The sequence below is a fragment of the Anthonomus grandis genome, chromosome 6, assembly GCF_022605725.1.
Source record: "Anthonomus grandis grandis chromosome 6, icAntGran1.3, whole genome shotgun sequence".
Classification (NCBI taxonomy): domain Eukaryota; kingdom Metazoa; phylum Arthropoda; class Insecta; order Coleoptera; family Curculionidae; genus Anthonomus; species Anthonomus grandis.
The window spans coordinates 30,685,756-30,710,192 of NC_065551.1; the positions used below are offsets into that span (position 1 = coordinate 30,685,756).

The following is a 24,437-nucleotide window of genomic DNA, read 5'->3' on the forward strand; positions in this document are numbered from 1 at the left end:
TTAATTCAAATCAATTTAGAAACAGTTTTGTGAAGATGGCTGACTTATTATCCGTTCCTCTAAAGCGACCCAGCGATGTTGATATCACCACACCGTTAAAAAACTTAATTCAATCTCGATATAGCACCGCAGATAATCCCGAAAACTGTACGGAGGCCGTAAATGAATTTTCTAAGCTTCGGAACAATGCTATTTGGAAAGCCTTTGAAAAATATGAGAGCTCTTTGGATATTATTTATGGGTATGATTCATCTCTTTTATTAATCTATAAAATTGCTTAATTATAATACGCGGTTGAGGATTTTATTTCTTTTAGGTATTATGACCAACTGGTAGCCTTGGAGGGTAAAATACCTGCTCAAGAGCTACAAGTGCCTTTTAAGTGGAAAGATGCATTCGACAGAGGGAATATTTTTGGTCATAAAGCCAGCCTAAGTAAGTATTATTTTTTATTTGTAAATGAGTCAATTTTTCTTAATCAACCACCTCTTGTAAACCTGCCTTGCTGCAACCACTAATGCCTGATTTGTTTAACAACTTCAGATAACTAGTCAATTATTAATGTACATATTAGTAGAGTTGCTGTAAATTCGGTGGCCCTAATCATCTGGATGAATCAATACAAATGCATTTTCAATATTGTTTATCTTCCCGTAACTAAATATGAATTAAAACCTATCTCATCCCAAGCTAGCGCAATACTAACCAACCCAATACAATTCAAACTAACCCAACACACTCGAATCTCTTCATAAGAATTAATTGAAAATATTGTTAAAAGTGTTACTAAGTATAGTTAGAAAAGTTTATAAAGAACCGGTGACATCAACAGGCGGCAAAATCTGCCCATCTTGTTATTCTATCGATTGGGTCAGATGACTATGTTGAGGTCTAAAGACAGTGGAGGCAGCACACTTGTTGAAATTATTAATATTTATTTGTACTAGAGTTTAAATAGCCCTAGATTTTTAGTAGGTATAGCTAGCGATATTATAAGTGCGTTTGATTTAGTTGAAATACCAACTAAGAATGTATATATTTGAATTTAATTGCTCTGAGATTCGTTTAAAAAGATGTAGATAAATTAAAATTATATTTTTTAGCATTGTGATTTGCCCATAAAAAATCTAATAAAAAATAGTTTTACTTACAGGAGGATGCAGTTCGCTAATTATTTTTAAAACAGAACTTCATATAGGTAGCTGAAAATTATTCTTTATTCACATTTTTTTTTAAGGATTAGGTATTTTAAACGACTTGTGTAAAGAAACAAATTGGTATAAGCTTAAAGTTTTATTTCATTATTTTACATATTATATATTTTTATTCACTATCAGATAGTGTATTATAACCTAAATCAGATTAATCCGATGCAGACCATTCAATCTCTTCATCAGATGAGCCTGTATGCCTGCTGGAACAGGAAGGTATATTTTCTATATCTTCTGACTCTTGGACCACTCTTCTGTAAGTTGACTGGGATACTCGAGTGGCAGCTAATGTACATTGTCTAAAATAATTATATACTATTATTGTAAGTTATCAATACATTAAAAATTAAAATTTGAAAACATCATACAATAAAATATGAATTTATATTGTTCACTTACCTAAAATTTTTCAAAGGAATATTAGTAATTCCTTGCTATGCTTCTTTTTTCATAAAAGCTGCCACGTTAGAAATAATCTCTCTATTTGTCCTTGTTTGCCTACTTTTTTACGTGACATCTAAAAAAAAATTAGAAAGTAAAAAAATTTATTAACACATGCACACTCTAGGCTGTACATATATACCTATACAAGTTAAATACCTATTATTTTGTCACTTAAAATCAAAGTATATTTTAAATAATATAATTTTTAACAGTAATTAATTTTCATTTATTTTTTTAAATTATTAGACAATTGAATAATTTAAACCAATTTTACTTACCTTTTACAATAAAAATCGGATAGTCTAACTAAAAAAACTATAGTCTATTTCACTATTATACTTTAAAAAAAAACACACAACAGATTTTAAAAGCCTTATAACACGATTAACTCACTTTCCGTACGAGACGACACTGAGTAGGCCTTCAGGCTACGGCATAGGCTTTAAATCCCCGGCAGGTACAAAGAAACGAAGTAGGGCGGCTGATTTGTTCTTGCGGTTTCTTTAATAAGAAGGGAGAGAAAATATATTGTGATCGTCTTTTCTCTCTGCCACCGGATTTTCTATCGATTTTGTGTTGAAAAATGGGTTTGTGCGCATATTGAGCAGCCGGTTCTTTATAAACTTTTCTACCTATAGCTTTACAATCTGGCAATGTTCCTGTTTTATCATTTGATTCTTCTTGATAAGTTATTGAATAATTAATTGAAAATATCACCTTTCACGGATTAAAACAAGACAAATTGCTAAATAAAGTAAAAATGATAACTGTTTTTCTTCTTATATTATTTATTTATTTATTTAATGTATTAATAACTTGCCATTGATAAGTTTAGTATATTAAGGTGATTAAGGAAATGCAAATCTGGCCCTGCGTGCAATCTGCAGTTGTATACTTAAGTTGACAGAGAAGAGTATTAGACCATTTTTAAAGGTGATTTTTACTGTAAGATCAAAACACTGTTGTTTATTCAATGACTGGAAAAAAAACCTATTGTAAATCCATTACACCAATCCTGAAAAAAACCTGAACCAATAAATATGTATAATAAGTAGACAGCTCTTACTGTAAGCAGTAAGGTTTTTGCCCCTCATACCTTTGCAAGACATTCTCCCATAATCTAGTTAAGCCACTTTAGAACATTTCTCAAGTAGATCTTTGGAACATATAGAATTCTTCATCTACCAATTCTGTCAGTAGCTTTAGATTTTCAAGAAGCTTTTGTTATAGTTCCCAATGTTAGGTTAATGAACAAAGTCAGGAATGACGATAAGCTTATGCTCCTGTAAATAGGAGTGAGACAGTGCTCATTTTTAGATTTTTTTTTTTATTAAAAGAGAAATGAATATATTAGGAACCTGGTAGAATTTATAGTATAATTTATAGTATTGTAACTTAATGTATTGTTTACTTTTAGTTTAGTGTGTTTATTCTTTATACAACCACCAGCCTCATTGACTATTAAAAATTCAGAGATTGGAGGGACAATTTTTTTTATTATTAGGAGGTCTACATCTTTAGCAACACTGAATATGTTTTTAAAAAAAGGATGTGTTCCTCTCCTAATTTGAATGATACCTGATTATTTTTCTGTGATTGTTATCATTTGGTTAGTGTGTCTTATATTCTTACAATTATGCTATTGTTTTAAATTTTAAATTTTGTTATCACTCTATATTGGATCTTATTTTTTTTTGTACTACTTATTTAAGGTGCTTATAACTTGTACTGTTTTAATTTTAATTATTTCAATTGTCTTGTAATTGGGAATTTTCCTGTTGGACAATAAACTATTTGAATTAGGTCTCTTTGAGAAAAATAGACTACTTTTTTGTCATTGACTATTGTTTGTGACTGTAAATAACTTTATCACTTCTTTAATGAAATGGGTATTAAAGCTCCATTTTGTGTTATAGTTAGCAGTATCATCTTAGGTTGATTGCAATTCCAAGTATTATATTGGTGGTATTTTGGTAAAAGTCCAAGCCAGACCAGTAAAAAGGAAAAATATTAACAGGCATTTAAAGTAATTCATAAATTCATTCATATACAAATGATAAATTAGTTAAAAAAATATGTCATCATGAAGTTTCAGTTTTATTTTATTTGGTATTTAAGGTTAAAAAAATTTTAATATATAGTGTGATGTATACAACAGTTAGAATAATTGAGTTCTAATTGTGACCAAATGATATAGATAAAGCAATTATTAAATAATGTTTGTTCTATATTGATTTAAATTCTTCATGTAAAGGCATTATTATCAACATGCCAATATGATGGTTAGAAGCTACCTATTCTAAAGCACTCCATTTAAATATTTCCTTAATTACCTGCAAAATTACCATTAGTTCATTTCTGATTTATAAACAAAATAGTGTAAAAGCTCTGAGGTTTTTCAGATGTAATTTCCTGTGACTTCAGTAAAATATTGTTAAATAGTAAAATTTAAATGTCTGAAGCTTGCAACTTTTTAGTAGGATTTTGTAATCAACACATTAAGTAAAGGCGCCACTGCAAGAGATATCAAAGAGCACATCAAATCAGACAAATTAAGAAATTTTAATACTATGAATTGTAATTTTATCTTGGGTATATTGGTCTCTTATTCTTTGCCTCTTGTATATTATTTTGATGGCATGGCTTTCTAGTGTCTAGTATGGTATATTAAAAGAAAGAATGGATACTAATTGCAAATTGTACTTTTCATTTCAATCATATTTAGAAAAATATCGACATTTAATTTATGTGCATCCATATACAGTGGTGGCCAACTAATTAGAAACAGTGTGAATAAATTAATAAAAATCATAAATCTTTTGTAAATAAAATTGTTTATTCTTAAATTTCTCGCCCATTGTCGTAACTAACATTTACCTTTAATATTACCATAAATTTAGTGGATTTGTCTTCACATATATATACTTTTAAAAAAAAAGTTAATTTTTTATACAAATATTGAATTGGACAACTAATTAGAAACCATAGAATTATCAATTTAAAAAAACAAAATAAGAACTCTAAACCCTAAATAAATCAATATTTTATAGCAAAATCCCTTATTTTCAATGACAGCTCTAAAAATCATCTCCTGGGCATTGACTCCACCAGATGTACATCTCGCCAGTGGTATCGATTTCCACGCCTGCTTTTTAATATTTTTATGTTCTAAAAGTTTTTTCAGGTCTCTCCAAAGATTCTCAATGGGATTGAGATCCGGACTACATGAGGGCCAATCAAGTACATCAACATGGTTATCGTCAGACCATTTTTTTACAGACTTGTTTTGCCGTGTGCTTGGGATCATTGTCTTGTTGCAAAACCCAAGACACCGGCAAAGTTTCATTAGCAAACGGCAACATGTGGTTCTCCATAATATGTTTATATTTTTCTTGGTCAAGAATACCGTCAATTTTCACTAATGGACCAACACCACGCCACGAAAAACATCCCCATAATTTTATATTTCCACCTCCATGTTTGACTGTGCTGGTTGTATACTTCGGATTATTTTCCGCACCCCTTGGTCTTCTCACAAATTTTAATATTCTACCATCACTACCAATGCGATTTATTTTTGTCTCATCAGAACATAATACTTTTTTCCACTCTTTTATGGTCCAATTAATATGGTCCTTAGCGAATTTTAATCTAGCCTGGCGATTTTTCTTCTTTAGCAGTGGTTTCTTGCGGGATACTCGTCCAAATATGTTGGCCTCATTAAGTCGTCGTCTTATAGTTCGTGATGATATCGCGATAGCTGGAGAAAGTTCTTCTTTAATCTGGTTGGAGGTTAAAAATGGATTCATTTTAGCCATTCGAACAATAGTTTCATCAGTTCGTTAGCTGGTTTTTTTAGATCTTTTCTTGCGTGGAATATTTTCGTACGTTTTATGTTCTTTTATGTGTTTGAGTGCATAGAAAACCATTTTTTTTGAACATTTTAGGTGGTCAGCTATTTTACTATAAGTCCAACCTCTTTCCCTTAGCATAAAAATTATTTTACGCCTTGACGGATCACAATTTTTTTTTCTACCCATTTTAAACTGTGGAAGACACAAAGACAAGGCTTGTAGATGCAAAAAACACAAATTGTTACCAGTACAAAGGTTTGAAATGAACTATACGCGCGTTTATTTTCGTCGTTTCTTATCTATAAATTTTGTTTATATTCTGCATTCCTTACAAATTTCTTAGTGGAATGTCTATAAATAAATTATATATTGCTGTTGTGATGAACAATCAAAATTTTACAACAAGTTGGTTAATACAATGCCATTTCAGCTGTACCATCACTTAGCTTTGAAAAAGTATGTGTTCTTTTCAACATTGCGGGACTTCAAAGTGCAATTGCCGCGAATCAAAGCCTTGAAAGTGATGATGGGCTCAAATTGGCTGCCAAGTTGTTACAGGTAAACCAGTAATTTTTCATTATTCTATTGTTTTTTTCACAAAACCTTAACTTATTATTAAATTTACTTTCAAATCGTTAGCAAGCAGCAGGAATTTTTAGTCACTTAAAGTCGACAGTAATGCTAGCAATTCAGAGTGACCCTACTCCAGATCTAAATCCTGATACGCTCGGTGCTCTATCACAGCTGATGCTGGCCCAAGCTCAAGAAGTTTTTGTTCATAAGTCAATGCATGGTAAGTTGATTCAAATTAATTTTTTATTTCATTAATTAGTGTTTCATTTATAATTTTCAAATACATATAGGGTAAGTTAATAATAACATCATTTATTTAGCATAATAGCCACATGAAAAAAAACTGGTATTAAAAAAGAATATAAAATATACCAAATACATAAGACAATTAACAATTCGTAACCAAAAAAAAAAAAAATTGGAGCACTAATCCATAATTTTTATATTCTTAGAGAAATTCGTTCAAGAAAAATACTGATTTTGATATATAAGGCTTTATTTAATTGAACCATTACTAAGATATGGAATATTGCCCTGGGGCGCAGCTTACGAAAACAGTAACGGTGCACTTAAAATTGTACAGAATTCATTCATAAAAATAATGTTTAAGAAACCCAGATTGTTTTCAACTAATGAATTGTATAAAGGTGATATAAGTGATATTAGACAATTTTTATTGCAACATGTTGTTCCTATATATGTACATAACCATCATTCTAAACAAACAATTACCAATCATCATCATCAAACCAGGTGCAATTTAAATAAAAATATATTCCTACCTAAAGTAAACCGAACATTAAGTCAGCAAACAATATTTTTCTTGGGCCCCACATTTTATAACCTATTGCCAAATGAAATTAAGCAAGTAAAATTTTTTAAAAAGTTTAATGTCTTAGTTACTAATTATATTAAAATAAATAAAACAAAATTTGTGAGCTAACATATACTTTATTTAATATCAATTTTTTCCAGTTAATTTCTTGGTTTTTATAGGATAGATATAATGATCACATATGATGAATATTATCTAAAATGTGATCAACGGGCAATCTCTAGAGCTCATTATATATGCATTATATATTATTAACTTAGTTCTGTGTGATATACCTATACATTATAAATTCAGTATTATATTATGTAATTATTAGATACCTTTACTTACTAATCCAGCTTTGGTAAAATCAATTTTTACTGTATTTCTTTGTAGAGAGAATATTTTATGTATATTTAACACGTTGAACGCCACATGCCCACCAGTGGACATTTTAATTTTTTGTAGTGGGGCAAAGTGATCACCGGTGGTCATTAGTCATTAGTGATTTTAGTTGCTATGACAATATGACCACCCATGGGCACACTACGAATTATATTTGGAGACCACGTGCTCATCGGTGGGAACGTTTTGCTTATATTTAGCATTTAAAATATAAACTTTGGTCCCAGAATGTAATCTTTTTTTACTTGGACTTGGTAGTTTGGTCTGATAATGTACAAAAAAATACTGGGTAATTCTTAGGAAATAAAACATTATTTTCCGACTGAAAGTTTATAATGAGACTTATCAATTCTCAAAACAAGTCATAATATTTGTGAAAAATTAAAAAAATATATATTTTGAACAAAAAATAAGTAACTGAAAAAACGTTCTAAACCAAATTAACATTATTCTTAAGCAATTTCACAAAAATAATTTACTTATGGTCATTAAAACACGGTATACACATTGGTTGTTGACATTGCTGACAAATAGTGTTCACCTTTTTAGCATTTTTTCGGGCATAGGCTGAATTATGCTGTCTTGACATATTTGTATAACAGACTTTACTATCTCTTTCTAGTCACCCTCTTTTGACCCTCCACTTCCTTTAATGTGTGAACTTGTCTTTGGGACTCTCTTGAAGTTGATGGGTGAGCAGCTAATGGCATATCCAAATTATCAGTAGATTCTACCAGGGCCGAAGCAATACATTCTTTAAATCGGGTTATATTCATTTTTTTGTTATGTACCTTGTTAAATACATGTAAGGCATTTACAACTGTCGTAGCAGTTATTAGATGAACAAGTACACGTTTATATCATTTTATAGTACGGCGACAGTAGGGGGCATAGGCTGCCATCTGATCTGAGAGATCGATAAATGTTTTTTCCTTTGTTGTAGTCTTAACATAACAGCTGGTTTGGTATACATTTTCCTTTTTTTTTAAAAAGTTGTAACTGAATCGTTATGTTTGGTACTAAGCATCAACACATCCCGTTTGTCTTTCCATTTTAGCACTACTGTTTTCCTTTCATTCTGTCTTGCAATTACTTCTCCTTTTTTTAAAGTTGCTTTAGTAACTTCTGGAGGATTGCCTTTTCGATTGGTTCTTAACGTTCCAACGAGATGGGTCTTCTGCTCTATCATTTTATCGGCTAACGAGACACTTGTATACCAATTATCCGTAAAGAGTGTTCTTCCTGAATTTAAGTCGCCATCCATCAATTCAGTTACAACTTTTTCTGAGACTGCTATATTATCGGTCTTCTCCTTGCCTGTATAGACTTTAAATGCCCAAGTATATCCTCCTGTTACACATAGCTTAAAAACTTTAATGCCGTATCTGTGTCTTTTATTCGGTATGTATTGCCTAAAATGTATCCTTCCTCGAAATGGCACATTGCTTTCATCGATACAAACAATATCTTCTGGAACATATGCTTCTTGAAACTTGTACTGGATCATTTTTAGGGCGTCACTTATCTTATAAAGGCGATTATCCATATCTCTTGAACTGTCGTTATCACAAGTATGAAACATGCTTAATATGTTTTCGAATCTATTTCGGCTTATTATTTTAGGAATATTATTTTGATACAGGAGACTCTTAGACCAATAATCCCTTAGTTGTGGTACTTGAAGTAAGCCCATTTAAATAATAATTCCTAAAAATTTACACATTTCCAAAGGATTGGTATCAACCCACTTTGAAATTCTTTCTTTACCCGTCTGATTGCCGGAGTTTGTAATGCCGATAATTTTTTGTGAAGCAAATCTGTTTTTTTCCGTAACAAACAGTTTTATTATATCGTCATTTATGAAATAGTTGAAAAAATCCACAGGATCTTTTCCAGCTAACTCAACAGCTATGGCGGGATTTACTCCTGTATTGTTCGGAAATGTATCGAATGTTAAACGGTCTCCATTTACAGGCTTCCATCTCCGGCCATTTATAAGATTCGCTAAAGGAACAGCATCATCCGGGTCTTCATCCGAATTATTTCCTCCATCTTCAGTATCAGTATCGGCCCAAAATCTCGATCATTGATTGAATCATCCGAAAATCCTGGTATTATTTCCTAATCAGTCAAATTTTTTAATTCAGCGGCAAGTTCAGCATCTGTTAAGCGTCTTCCAGTCATTTTTAATTAATTCCGTAACAAATAATTAATTTGTAAAACAAAAACCTAAACAAAACATAAAATTAAAATAAAAAAACGGTTAAAAAAGCAGTATGCCCACCGATGAACACTTGGTCCCAAGATGTAAAATTACATTCTAGGACCAAGTGACCTTCGGTGGATCATGAAAAAAACCAAGTAAAGATACCATAATAAGAAAATATTTATCAAAAATAATTACTCTAAGGTCATACCAAGTCCAAAATATCGATAAAACTAAATAACAAATGTTGGTCCTGACAAGTGACACAAGAAATGTCCACCCGTGACCACGAGGTCCCCTGCCTGATTTTAATGATGACTGCGGTGAGCACGTGGCGTTCAACGTGTTAAGTTGATGTATTATTTTGAATCATGTGGCACACACAGATACCTCTGTATCTAGGTGTCATTTATGTCTATTGTATTTATATACTGTGCATTATTACCTAATAAATTGAATTGAATTGAAATTCTTTATTTCTTTTTTCAATATAATATGAAATCAAGTGTTTTTACTTGTTAGACAATATGAAAGATTCAATAGTGGCGAAACTTGCTGCACAAGCTGACGATCTATATGCTGAATGTTTAAAAACGTTCCAGAGAGAAAATTTGAGGGCTATTTGGGACAAGGAATGGATTTCATCTGTAAGTGTACTGCTAAATATATATAGTATATTTATATGGAATCTATATTTTTAGATTGGAGGAAAACAGGCTGCCTTCTCTGCCGTCGCTGAGTTTTATCAAAGTTTAGTATGCAGAGAGAAAAAAGCTATAGGAGAGGAAATTGCCAGACTTAGGGTAAATTCCATCCCATTTGTCATTTGAGTTATGTCATGTGGGTTATGGATTATAATAATTTTTAGATCGCGATAGAAAAATTCAAAGCCGCCCAATCTAGATCTGGTAAAAACTTGTTTAGTGACTTGCTGAACAAAGCAGAGAGAAATTTAGCTGAAGTAGAGAAGGACAATGACTTTATCTATCACGAACGCGTTCCGGACTATAAATCTTTGGAGCCCATTGGAAGAGCACCTTTAGCCAAGCTATTACCTGTGGCTGAAAAAATGTCTCAAAACTTTAAAGGTAGAGTAAGGATGAGCACTGCTAAATGTAAAGTACTCGCTTTACACACTTCTCAGGGCTTATAAAATTAAATTTTTTATGCACCAGTGCGTAAAGTAATTTGGTATTTTTGATTTGTCTTTATGTTTTCTTTGGTAGTAGACAAATTTTAATATGCTACACCTGTGTAAAATTCCCTTTTTTATGAATAAGAAATTTGTCATTCCCATGAATAAAAAAAGGATCATTTTACACACTAGTTACATAAATAACTATTTAATCTTCGATGTTGTCAACTTTCTGGGTTGGGTTAAACGAAATTATAAAATCTTTATATATTTATTAATGTCACTATAATTAAAATTTGTCTTATATATCAGTAGAGTAAAATTTTATAATTTTTTAGACCTGTTCTCGAGCTTAGTACCAGTTGCCGTCCATCAAGCATTGGCTTCCTATGACCTAAGAAAAACTGAAATAGTGAACACTGAAATAACCAAATTAAGAGAGTCTACTCAAGAACTTAATGGGTAAGATATAATAATATACTCTTATACCTACTTAAGAACAGCCACTATCATTAATTTTATTTTATACTTAATGTAATTTATTGATTACTTTCTTTTAGAATGCTAGCCAGTTTGAACCTTCCCGCTGCAATAGAAGTAACAGATTCAAATACTGGTTTACCACCATCCATAATAGAAAAAGCTCAGACTGTCGCATCTTTAGGAGGTATCTCTGAGCTAAGTAAGATGATTGAAGAATTACCTGAATTGCTCAAAAGGAATCAAGATGTTTTGGATGAAACGGACAGGTAAAAGTTACATATTATAAAATGTTTAATGATACAAATAAAATTATAACTTTTAGGATGTTAAATGAGGAAAAAGCTGCAGATGATGCACTAAGGCAACAATTTAAGGATAAGTGGACTAGAACACCTTCTGATAAATTAACTGAAATGTTTAGGTCGAATGCTGCTAAGTACAGGCAAATTATTACAAATGCTATTGAGGTAAGTAGTTTTTTTGTTTATGCATTAATTTTTTATTTTTTGTATGCTTGTTATTGCTGGTTACTATAACAAACTCAAAATCTTTATTTAAAAGAAGTTATCTAAAATCTTAATGTTTCTTGTGTTTCTGTAGGAAATCATTTCATTAGAAAAAATTAAGTAAATAAAACAAGTATGTACAAACAATATATGTATATAAAAGCTGAATCTTAGAAACTGTGCAAAGTATATTCTTGGTGATTAAAGTTTTTTTTAACTGTGTAGTATAACAAACCCAGGTTCGTCCATAAAGAATGGATGAGATAAGTTTTTTTTTAAATAAATAAGAAAAGATCGAACGAGAAAAAAATAAATAAATAAGAAACCAATACCTCCTACGTTGTGTTTTGTAACAGAATCACTCTCTCTTTTACTTATCTCGGATGAGCTTGACAAGACAAAATTAGGGAAATTTGAATTATTAGGATGGTATTAAAGAAAATGCAGTCTTGATAATACACCTACTTAGTTTATTTATGTAAAAAAATAATGCCGTACTCAGCCTGGAATTCACGAGGGGAAAGAGCACGGCAGAGAAACCCTCGATCTCAATTCCCTGAAAATCGAATCATGCTGACTAATGAGTTCTGCCTTCGGTTACAAAAAAAATAGATAATTTATTTACTGTTCCTGTCTAATTCCTCATACATACTAGTCATTTAAAACTGAAGAGAGTTGGGTTAGTTATCCAGCCATCACTAGAAGGTACTGAGGTCCCATACGGGTGGCTACCCAGCTATGAGTTGAATAGTTGAGTCAATATTCTAGGTATTATCACAGATAGACGGACAAATTCGCGAAACATATATTTATTTATCTACGTCTTCTTCTCTTACGTCTGAATATTCACCCAGTCAGGGTCGAAATGTTAGTTAGATTCAACAAGGCTCTAGCTTACTTTTGAAACACACAAATAATAAAAAAAAACTAATTTTGAAAATATACCTAAAAATTCAGTAAATAAATTATCTTATTCGATCACTTTAAATATTAATTTTCTCTTCAGCATGAAACAATTTTAGATAAATACATGCATAAGTTATTTCCTCCTATTCACGCAAAATATTAAATTTATAAACAATAATAAAAATATATGTACACATTGCCAATAAAAAAAAAACAAACTAATAGGTTTTAAATTTACTAACCTGTAGAAAATCTTCAGAAAACCACTTCAACACAAATTAAATACGATTCAATAATTTTTTTTTAAAGTAGTACCCTCGATGGCTGTGTTTTACTTTCTGTCCTTCCCTCGTCGCGCGACGGAAACATCTCCGAAAAGCAACCCCCAGAAATACTCTCCCAAACAACCCTCGGCGCATGAAATGGGCTGCCGTTATGCAATAAAAAAAATTAAAAAGATTTTTGACAAAAGATGACGCGACATGCTGAATACCAAATCCAAACGAATATAACATACTACGCATGTAATTTAAAAATAGGTGGTTTTCTTCAACTGCGTCTATTCCAATTTAATTTACCGAAACTGCGTTGAAATTGATTTTAAATGAGCAAACATTCATTGCAATACAATATAATCATATCATGACAAAAGGCTTTGCTTTGATAGGGTTTTTAAATAAAGAATTAAGTCTAAGAATGGTCTATCAAAAGTTGGCCAAATTAAGAAATCTTATAGGAAACTCAAAAGATAAAATGAAGACCAATGAAAAGTCCGGTATCTATGAGATTAATTGTAACGATTATGATGAGAAATATATAGGGCAAATAAGAAGATCACTTAATGTTGTAGCTTATGTGAAATACTGGTCACTTTGTAGGCATAGACTAACGCATTACTTTTTCGCCAATAAAAATCGTCGTGCTAACGTTGAAAAAAAATATATACATTCAATAATGATAATAACCCTTTGGCTTTTGCCGAGAGCGTCAAGATTCTAGGTCTAACTATTGATTCTTCTTTAAGATTCCAAGGACAGTTGCTGTTTTGCAGAGGTGCTATTTGCGTATGCGTTTGCTCTATGCTAACAAACATATTTTAAATTTTAAGACAAGAAAAAAACTGTCAGTATCGTTAGCATTTTAAATTACTGTTTTATCATTTATTATCCTTGTCTTCATAAAATAACCCAGCAGAAACTGCAACGTGTACAAAATACGTGTTGTCGATTTGCGTGTAATTTAAGAAAATTTTATCATGTGTCCATATACACGTTCGGCGGTTGAAAAATTTCGAATATGATTTTTGCGTAATGTGTAAGAAGGAGACGGAGTAGAGCGAGAACAAACTTAGCTCCACCCTGGGCGGCTATCGCGTCGTCGTTGCGCTTATCAGTCCGGTTAAAGTTCGGTTGCAATTCCTCGCATACCTATGTACGTGTTAGCCGATCATGTTTACAATTTATTTCAATCTTTGGTACGAAGACGGATACAGTAATAAAATAAAAATGGTTTTCACTGTTGATCAAAAGATTAATATGAATAAATGGTATTGTCATGCGGATAGTGCAGAAGAAGTTGTCGGCCGTGTTATATTTGCATATCCTGATCAGCAAGTCCCTACTGCTAAAAACAATTTATAATATCTGGCATAAGTTTGAGCAGTCGGGATGTGTAAATCGGTGTGCAAAATGTTCTAGAGGCGATCAGAAACCTCGTGGAACACCTGATACACACCTGAAGTCAAGGTGTGTGCTTTTGTGGAAGTAAGTGAACCTTGTTCTCGCTCCCAAATTTCTGAAGAACTTGATATTCCAAGTCATACAGTGCGTGATATTTTGAAAAGAAATAAGTACAAAGCCTATAAAATTAAAAACACTCAAGAAATTTTATCAGAAGATCAAATAAAACGCTTGGAGTTTTGTGAAATCTTAAGAGAAAAAATTGATCAAAATGACGACTTCACAAGTAATATTTTATTTACAGACGAGTCATCTTTTTCTCTTATAGGTCGACATAATTCTTCAGTCATGAGATATTGGTCTCAAGAAAATCTACATTTGAGTGTACCATTACGAACTCAATACCCGCAAAAGGTAAATGTTTGGTCTGGTATTTTAGCCAATCACATTGTAGGGCCTTTTTTATTGATGGTACCTTAAACTCTGAGAGATATTTACCTTTATTGCAACAAGATATTATACCCGCTGTACGAAACTTGGATGTTAATTTTGAGGAAATTTGGTTTCAACAAGACGGATGTCCCGCTCACAACGCTAGACAAGTGCAGGACTATTTAACAAACACTTTTCCTGAACGGCTTATTTCCACAAAAGGTACCATACCATGGCTTACGCGATCTCCAGATCTAACGCCTTGCGACTACTTCTTACGGGGCTATTTGACGGAAATTCTTTACCAACACCGACATGAAAGAGCCGTTAATTTAGACGAATTGCGACTTAGAATTATTAATATTTCTAGGTCCATTACACCTGAAATGTTAGCCAATGTACGTAGAGAATTTTACGACAGGTTGGGATACTGTGAAGCCCAACAAGGAGGTGTATTTGAACACCTTATTAAATAATCCATTTAATTAAAATTATTATTTTGTTTAAGAGTTATTTTCATTTTATTTTAGAATATTGTATTTAGTTTTCACCAAAGGTTTTTAAGATTTGAGCATATTAAAGTTGTTTTTTTGACTTGCGATTATGAACACGTTAAAAAACAACATAAATTTTTATCTTTCGTGTGCGCGTAAAATTCCAATACTTGATTCGAGGCTAACCTACCCATCTCCATAGAAATCTCCATCAAATCGCAGTGATGTTTAGCAAGCGCTTGCTAAACATCACTGCGAGCAAGCCGAAATTAAATTCACATTGCGAGCGGTACGGAGAATCGGCGTCGCTATCGGTGGGAGGTTACCGATGCAGTCCTTCTCTGTCTACTCTCTATCTATTAGGTCTAATACATTAAAACCCAATCCGTAAGATTTAACTCGCCAAACATGTATATTTATCGATTGCAGTGGCTAAAAATGTTATTTCTTTTTAAGTTTTATTTTCTTACATTTATGTATCGGCTCTATAAAAACCAAAAGCCAAAATATTTGTTAGAGAAATAAATTCCAAAAAATGCGATTCATGATAGAGATATAAGACTCTGACATTGACACACCATAGCACAGCTCATTTCTCACGTAGTTATACTTACATTGCCGTAACAATTTATAATCGATTTAGACCTAATTTTTCAATTCCAATATCTCACTTTAAAAATGATTATAAAACTATGTTCTTGGAGGAACAATAGCACAATTAGTTTTTTTTCTCTGGGGATTTACAAATATATTTAATTAGTTTTTGTTTTCTCTCTATTTGTTCTTTGATTAATTTTTATATTACTATTACTGCTTGTTTGTCAAAGTTTTGTAATGCTTTTTAATTTTAGGGTTAAAAGATAAAAGTAGCTTTAGCTAATCTTCACCTTTTTGGGCAAATGTAATGTGCATTTGATGACCAAATAAAAATATATTTATTTATTTATTATTAAAATTTAAAATCAGTAAAACTAGCTAGTAACAATAGAAAATTTAATCGAAATGAAAATTTAGTAATATTTCGAAATCAAAAAACTGTTCTTAATGGATTTAAAAGTCCCAATTCCCTATAGTCAATTGTATAATTCAGCATTTAAATGTTGTATGAAATTTTTTTTTTAATTTGTCGTGTGTGAATAGGGATATATAAATGACGATGATTTTGGATGGGAATAAAATTATGTTTATCGGGTATAATTAGACACATTACGGGAGAAAAACACTATTTCAGCCGATCCAAACACTATTCAGAAAATGAAACGATGATAGAGAAAATGGGTGGGAAAATCGAGTTCTCATTTATATATCCCTATCTGAGTAAAAATTAGAAGAGGATGGGAATAAAATGATGTTTTTCGGGTATAATATCAATCGTCGTAATTTCATGTGTCGAGAGTGAAATAAGGAGTTTTAAAGAGTTTTAAGAGTTTTAATATTTAAGAGTTTTTTAGTGAAATAAAAACTGTTTTGTGATTTAATTGTCACTTATACAGTTTTTTTCACTATCAGTGTAATTCATTTTCTTGCTGTTAAAAGCTTGAACAAAAGTTTTTCTTCATCTCTAGGCTGATAGATTAGTCCAATCTAAGTTTACCACTCACAAACCAATGATTGAGCTCCTGAGTAAACCAGCTTCGGAATTAGAATCCTCCTTACCAAGCGGAAACGGAAGTAGTCTCCAAAATTCTTCGTCTGTGTCCACTTTGAGATCATTGATGCAAGAGGTAAATCGACATTTAGAAAAAAGAATTACTTTACATTAAATCTCATGTTTGATGATGCTAACAGGTTGAAACGATTAAAGCGGAACGTGAGGCCATAGAAGCAGAGCTAAAAAGCGCGACCACTGACATGAAAGACAAATTTTTGTTGGCGTTGTCTAAAGAGGGCGAGATTAACGAGCCCGCCCTGTCTTATCAGACGTTGGGTCAAACTTACGGTCCGTTACAAAAACAGGTCGCTGAAAGTTTGGAGAAACAGAAGAGCCTTATTGAGAGGATCAGGGTAAGTTAAATTGAGCTTTATTGGTTTAACGAAATATTAAGAAAAGGTTCACAAATACGATATCATTAATTAATTACTAGATGAAGTGTTAGGTCATATAAAAAAAGTATTTAAAAAAAAGTTAAAATAGGGTTAATATTGAAGTGAAGCAACAGATTAAAATATTAACACTATATCACTGAATATTTATTTATTTATGATTCTCTTTACAAACACTGAGCAGACAGTAATTACATGTAAAGGCAGCAACAAAAAATAAATTAAAACCTTAAAATACTATAAAATACAACGAAAAACAAAATTAAAATAAATAAAAATATAACATGGGTTGTAATAAAAAAATATATAGGATACCACTGTATCTATAAATCTATATTATACCTATATCTAGTTTTAAGAGTCAGCCTTAGATCTGCAGAAGACATATTAAATAAATCCACATGAACTTGATTAAGGAACTGGTTCGTAATTGCCATCACATTATTCATTGGAGACACGCTGTCAGAAATAACACAAAATAAATTGTGTGGATTCCAAATCCTTAAAGTGACTTTTGGTACATTTATTTTGATGAAGTTTATAAGATCACAGTTACAATATTTAATGTTATTTATAATAAAGAATCACCGCTATCACCGCTTGTTGTTTTCTCCTATCCAAAAGAGATTCTATCATAAAAGTCTTAAGCATACTCGTATATGAGATCATATAAGGATATTCATTGTGGTTTCTAACATGGAGATACCTGGCAAATCTTTTTTGAACTTTTTCAATTTGATCAATATGTGTTATTGTCCTAGGCATCCAGATATGTGACGCATATTCCAGGTGCGGTCTCACCAAGGCATTATATAATCTTATTATAGTTGGTATTTCAAAATTCTCACTGTTTCTAATTATAAAACCCAAAGATTTAAGAGCCTGTACATGAAATGATTATTAAACTTGACATTCGAATTAAAAACTATTAATATGTTATACTCTCGGATGTTAATTAAATATCAAAAACATTCTAGTAGTCAAGAGGGTGATTCTTGGATCTATTTTAAGAATAAAACTTCTTATGAATATATGTCCGAAATGTCTTAACTTTTGAGATACAGGGTGGTAAAGTTTAAAAAAAAAATAGTTTTTTATTATTAGATGTAATAATATTATAGATCTTTAAAACATTTGGTAATAAAGCATATAACAATAGATTAAAAGTTTAGAATGGAACATCGACAAAACGAAATAATATTATTTTACAGCAAGCGCATCAAGAGTTTACTGCAGAAAGAGGCAGCACCGGTGGAGGTAGAGATGCCATGATGTGTCAACTGGCAGCCGCTCACGACGTTTTTAGAGACTTATTAAATAATCTTAAAGAAGGCACTAAATTTTATAACGATTTAACACAGGTAATTTTTTTTTATGGTCATATGTATATTAAACATTATACTTTTTATAGCTTTTAGTAACCTTCCAAAATAAAGTATCCGACTTTTGTTTCGCGAGAAAAACCGAAAAAGAGGAATTGATGAAGGATTTAACCCAGGAGAGTAGTAGGGCTACTCCAGCGGTACCACCGGCAACGCCTAGTTACCATACAGGTAATGGAACCGTTTGGTTGATGTCTTAATATTTTTTGTTTTTTAAATTCCAGAACCGAAACCGGAAAATCCTTCACCGACAACGTCGTCTGGGCCCCAACCGCTGGCACCAGGTCAAGGACCGAACCTGCCTTATCCTGTTTATGTTCAAGGGATGCCCATCCCTTATGGAAGCACCACGGCCCCGTATCCTTCTTATGTGCCCCCTCCAATGCCTCAAGGGTATAATCCATATGGAACTTGGCCAGGTAAACACTTTAAAAATTCTAAATTAATTATCTGGTGTATGTTTAATTAACAGGAGAGCTCTCTAGTTATTTATTTACCAAACATTGTCTAACAGGAAGTTTAACCTAGGGTTACACTTACACTTAACCATCAATTGCCCCAATTAACCTATTATTTCACAATAAAACTAACAAAGAATATAAATTCTTATACAATTAGTGTACCTCTTGAAGTGATACCTAGAAATATGCTTGCAAGGCTAAAAGGTAGCTTTTAAATTTCCGTTTAAAGAAACCGATACGACATGCTTTGAGATCACCATTTAAAGAGTTATAATTGCTCACAGCTACATAACTAAAACTACCCTGAAAAAGTGCTGTTCTGTGCTCTGGCACAGTCAGACGATCCTGCGAGCAAACTCTCTAACTCGATAGAAAGAAAATTTCTTTCTATTATAGAAAAAAAGTCTAAACCCTACTCTCAATCTCAACTGGCTTCGATCTGGTAGAGTTCGGGTTGCCGTCGGCAACCTTCGGAATAGAAATATAGAAAGAGGTTGTATGGTCTTGCTGTTACTTTCGTCTCTTTTTAGTACATTGAAAAAAATAGGTATTTATCTTTGTTGTGGTGATGTTTTTGTAGCAGATTTGAAAATCAACGAATTCTCATATTAGGCCATTAAGCCCCATTGTGCAAGGACCAACGTTTTTAAGAAGTGATAAAGGGAATAGGGTCAGCTTGAAAGTGATTCTAATTGAAACTTACTAATTAAATAAAGAATAGTATTTTATTAGAAAATGTTAAACCATAAAAGTCCACAAAAAAATAACTTACTTAAATCACTTGGTTACAACAGATAATTAGGGTTTTATTGCGGTCAAAAGATCAACGGTATATCTTTGAGTGAACTATAATTTGTTTTAACTACTTTTTTCAGGTTTAAAACGATCATTAAGTTTATAAGGTCATATAGTTTATCCACGCTTATTTACGCCCCGAAATTGGGAAATTCCCAGTGATTCCACAGAAGGGAATAAAATGGGTTTTGTTACTCTTCACAAATTTTGAAAATACTATATATAAAATATATAGTCATTATATAGTCCTAAAATATATATAATCCTTTTATCCTTAATTTAATGGTTTGTTCCTTCTCTTCCATTTCTAAGGCAAAATTAATAATATTTTTAAATCTATATTTTAAGACAAATATTAAAACATAAATTTAATAGTAAATATATTTAAATAAGAAAAAAAGAAAATTATATTAAGCTATTATAAATACACACTAGGAAAGAGATAAGATAAAATTAGGACGATCCATCATAAAATTCGCCGTCTTATTGATACCTAAAATTACTTCAAAAATCTATAAGAAAACTTTTCCCTTATCAGCATCCCTTATGGACATAGGATGAAAACAGAAACAATAACAAAGCATACTTATTACTTAAAAGATCGATAATGTCGAATGACATTTCAGTAATTGACATTGTGGGCTGTGAAAAATCCCATTAGCTATAAAAATAGGCTAATGTTAGTAGATTGGGTAGTATAAGAATATCTAAAGCCGAACGATGCCGAATGACATAGAAAAAAGATTAGCGAGTGCTAATCGCGTATAGAAAGATATTTTCTTTCTATATTTTTTCTTGTCTATTTCTATGTTTATCGAGTTAGAGAGTACCGCATAATTATGTCTAAAGACTCTATCGCGAATTTCTTCATGAAAAGCTTTTCACATGGATATTGTGGAAGGTAACAATTCGATCAAAAAAGTGGTGTGATGTTATCGCACTCTGTTGCTTATTCTTAACGAACTAAGATCATTGATTTTTTTGGAGACATGATCATATTTTCTCAAACCATAAATGTACCTACAACAGACATTCTGCACATACTGAAGCCTATTTTTAGAAATTTGATCAAGACAGGGGTAGTACACAATGCTACAATAGTTTAGGATTGACAAAACTACAGATTCACACATTTTTTCCGCATTTTAAAATTTAAAATATGCCTGTTTGAGTACAATATTTTCATTTTAACATATGTCTTTTGTAACAATTTTGTTACATGCTCTCTTAACCTAAGACTCGTATCAATATAGAGACTTACTACATCATTCTCCAACTTTACCCTTTTGTTCTCTCTGCAAAACAGTAAGGTCTCAGTTTTACTTTCATTTAGTTTTAATTCCAAGAAATAGTATATCTTTTCTCAAAGAGACCGGCATACAGCAAATAAATAAATAAAATAATCTTTTTTGTATGCAACAAATAAATTAAATCTATTCTATATACATACAAAGGTGGAAAGTACCGCTAGGCGTGTTTTAATAACCACCACAATAAATAATAAAACGACACTTTTCAACACACAAATTTCTTAAAAATAAAAATTTGAACAAAAATGATTCAGAGAACCATACCAGAATCAAAGTTACACCCTTATTAAAATATCAGCAGTCTCCAAAATTTTTTTTTATTTAGACTTAAAAGAGGCCATGCCTAAATCTTTAATTTCTGCAGGTAGGCCATTGTAAATACAGGCTGAAGTATTTATGAAAGAACTTTTCAGAAATTCAGTCTAATGCGGGGGGATTGCCAGTGTGCTTTTATAGCGAATATTTACATTATGTGTATCTCCCCTTTGAATAAGGAATTCTGACAGATATTCTGGTTCATGAAAATTCAGTAATTTATGTACAGTGCAGCTTATACCCAAAATCTTCTTTGGGCCATATTAAGACTATAGACCTGCTTTACATGCTCACTCACATGAACCCTCCGAGGCAAATTTCTAGTAAATGTTACACTGGAATTTTTAATTTTCTGGATTTTATATTTATTTTGTTCAGTTAAAAAAGGACCATATACAATATTTAAGTATCCAGCAATACTAAGCACTAAACTCTCTGTAAGGATTTTTTTTGTACTAGCAGGCAAAATATCCTTAAATTCATATAATGACTTTAATTTATAATATGACTGTTGACAGATCTTATTTACATGCGCATTAAATGACATTCGATTATCCATACAAAGGCACGGGTTTTTTACTTGATCTACCCATTCCAATTCAACACCCTTAATATTTAATTTACTTGGTGCTCCATTATTCAAGGTACTTTCATCTTGAGAACAGGATTGCCTGTGTTTTACCAGAATTTATAAAAAGTTAATTTTTGTCAATATAGTAATGAAATAGTAATGAAAACAAACTCCAAGTCACAGGTCTCAAACTTATTAAATTAAAGTCAGGTCCACTTGTGTCTTCACTAATAAAAAAGAAGCAGAGGACAACACTACATGATACATGATTCATATAAACCAATTATATGTTGAACTTAATTTCTACGCTTGATTTGTATCATGTAGTGTTGTCCTCTGCTTCTTTTTTGTTCTTTTTTATTAGTGAATACACAAGAGAATCTGATAATGCTTAGCATGGGAGAAACACATGTAATCCTCTGACTTTAATTTAATAAATTTGAGACCTGTGACTTGGAGTTTGAAAAGGAGAGCAAGTTTGAGAAGGAAAAGTAGGGGACCAAGAATTGATCCCTGTGGTACCCTCGAGACAATATCCCCTGGTACAAAAGCATTATTTATTCTTTAACTTTTGCTGCCTATTTGACAAATAACTTTTAAAGAATTTGCAAGAGCAGGGATTGAAACACCGATATTGCAACTTTTATACAGAGCTCAATGGGATAAAAGTTTTAAGTTTATTTTCCTCAAGGTACTCAACTACCTGAGAATGCACAGCCCTCTCAAGTACCTTTGATACAACAGGTAACAAGCTAATTGGTCTAAAATCTTCAACACGAGATGGATTCCGAACTTTGGGTAATGGATATGCTTAACAGATGAAAGTAATTATACAAACCAATAAACTGAAAAAAACTAAATACTTTAGGCAGATTAGGTAAACAGCATATAAATCTTAACAGTCTACAAAAATTGATTTGACTCAAACACAGCGAAAACAGCGATTGCTGCATCAAGTAATTTAGACTTAATTAGGCCATTATACAAATTCACGAGACTTTTAAAATTCTCTTGTTGATCTGATTATGAAACCAAGAGTTTTCAAGGAAGATTTAACAACTTCATCGATGTGTTTATTGAATGTCAGTTTGTTACCAACTATGATCCCTAGATCGCTCATAGAGTCGACATTTTCTAGAAGTGTATTACCTAACCTATAACTGTGCTTTATTTCATTGCAAATATTTGAGATTGACATACACTTGCACTTCTTAATATTCAGTTTATTATAATTATATAAGTTCACTTTTCATCACATTTTCAATATTATATTGTTTCAAAGACTAAAAGGACAATGACAAGTGACTTTTGTTATTATCATTATATATATGCAGAGTGTTAACACAAACCAACAAACTTATTGGTTTTTAATAACCAATAAGTTTATTGGTTAGTATTGGATTCGTAAATGCTTGGTTTCCAAGATACAGGGATTTCAAATACTCTGTTGCAGTTTTTCTCGAAAAAATACTAGATAGGCTTTTGATACCACTTTATTTAATAATCAGGCCAAAATTCGCCTCTTATTGCTAGAATTAACACCAAACATTTCAACAAAATCTCGGGCTATAGGCTATTTAAGATAGTTAAAAAATCCTTTTGTTTTGCCTATTGTATGCATAGTAGTACAGCTTAGTTTCCATGAAGAAACATTTTTTTCAATGAGGAATGAGTTTAAAATATTACAGTGGATTTTTGGAATACCCTATTTAAGTTCCCGCGCTGGCATGTCTCATTGTACATGTTTTCCACAGGAAATTACCAAAATTATCAACAACCGCCGAACTTCCAGCAACCAGGAGCCTACCCACCTGGAACATATCCACAAAATCCCCAACAGCCTGCATACAGACCACCATGGTAAAAAGTTGCGTCTGGCGATAAATTTATGGTAATATTTAAGTATGAATTTATCTTTATTGGTGTATAAATTGTTACGCTATTATCATAATTGTACTAACAGCAATTGTAGTCGAAATAATTATGTACAATATTAGTAATAAACACGTACTATATTGAAAGCTAGATGTTTAAAATAATTATTCAAATGTACCCTTAAGGCTATGTGATACAAATTGTTTTCAATTACTGATTGTTACTGCTCTAGTAGGTCAGACGCCTATTTTTGAACAATATCCAAAAGTTGAGTTTGTGGTAAAATACTAGGTTGCATTAAATATTATTAGGTTTTTGCAAATGTCTTCATATTTTTATATTGTCTATTAAAGTATTAATGTGTAACCGTGTTATAATAAATTTTAAGTTTTAAATTGTTGTTTTATTTGACATTTTCTATGCTAAATTTTTGGCTAGTGTAATAATACATAATTTAAGCAATAGAGTTTTTACACAAATGCATATTAGTCATCTCGGCGCTTCTTTATTGGCCATGTTTTAAATAATCTGCTTGACATGGTG

At 31.6% G+C, this 24,437-nt stretch overlaps 1 protein-coding gene and 1 long non-coding RNA gene across 2 annotated transcripts; one reads left to right on the forward strand and one right to left on the reverse strand.

The window, feature by feature from the left end:
• On the forward strand, positions 1–24,289 carry LOC126737489 (programmed cell death 6-interacting protein). The gene is made up of 16 exons (XM_050442403.1): positions 1–241; positions 317–435; positions 5,940–6,067; positions 6,149–6,302; positions 10,030–10,154; positions 10,209–10,310; positions 10,376–10,595; positions 10,981–11,104; positions 11,203–11,391; positions 11,448–11,592; positions 16,708–16,866; positions 16,931–17,146; positions 18,397–18,546; positions 18,597–18,738; positions 18,792–18,986; positions 23,774–24,289. Exons 1-16 carry the CDS (start codon positions 36–38, stop codon positions 23,881–23,883), a joined length of 2,484 nt encoding a protein of 827 aa, XP_050298360.1. The 5' UTR covers positions 1–35; the 3' UTR covers positions 23,884–24,289.
• On the reverse strand, positions 1,407–2,751 carry LOC126737490 (uncharacterized). The gene is made up of 3 exons (XR_007661035.1): positions 1,934–2,751; positions 1,611–1,728; positions 1,407–1,510 (listed from the first exon to the last, which is right to left on the reverse strand). It is a non-coding gene; the product is annotated as an uncharacterized LOC126737490 (long non-coding RNA).
• Positions 24,290–24,437: the final 148 nt, after the last annotated feature.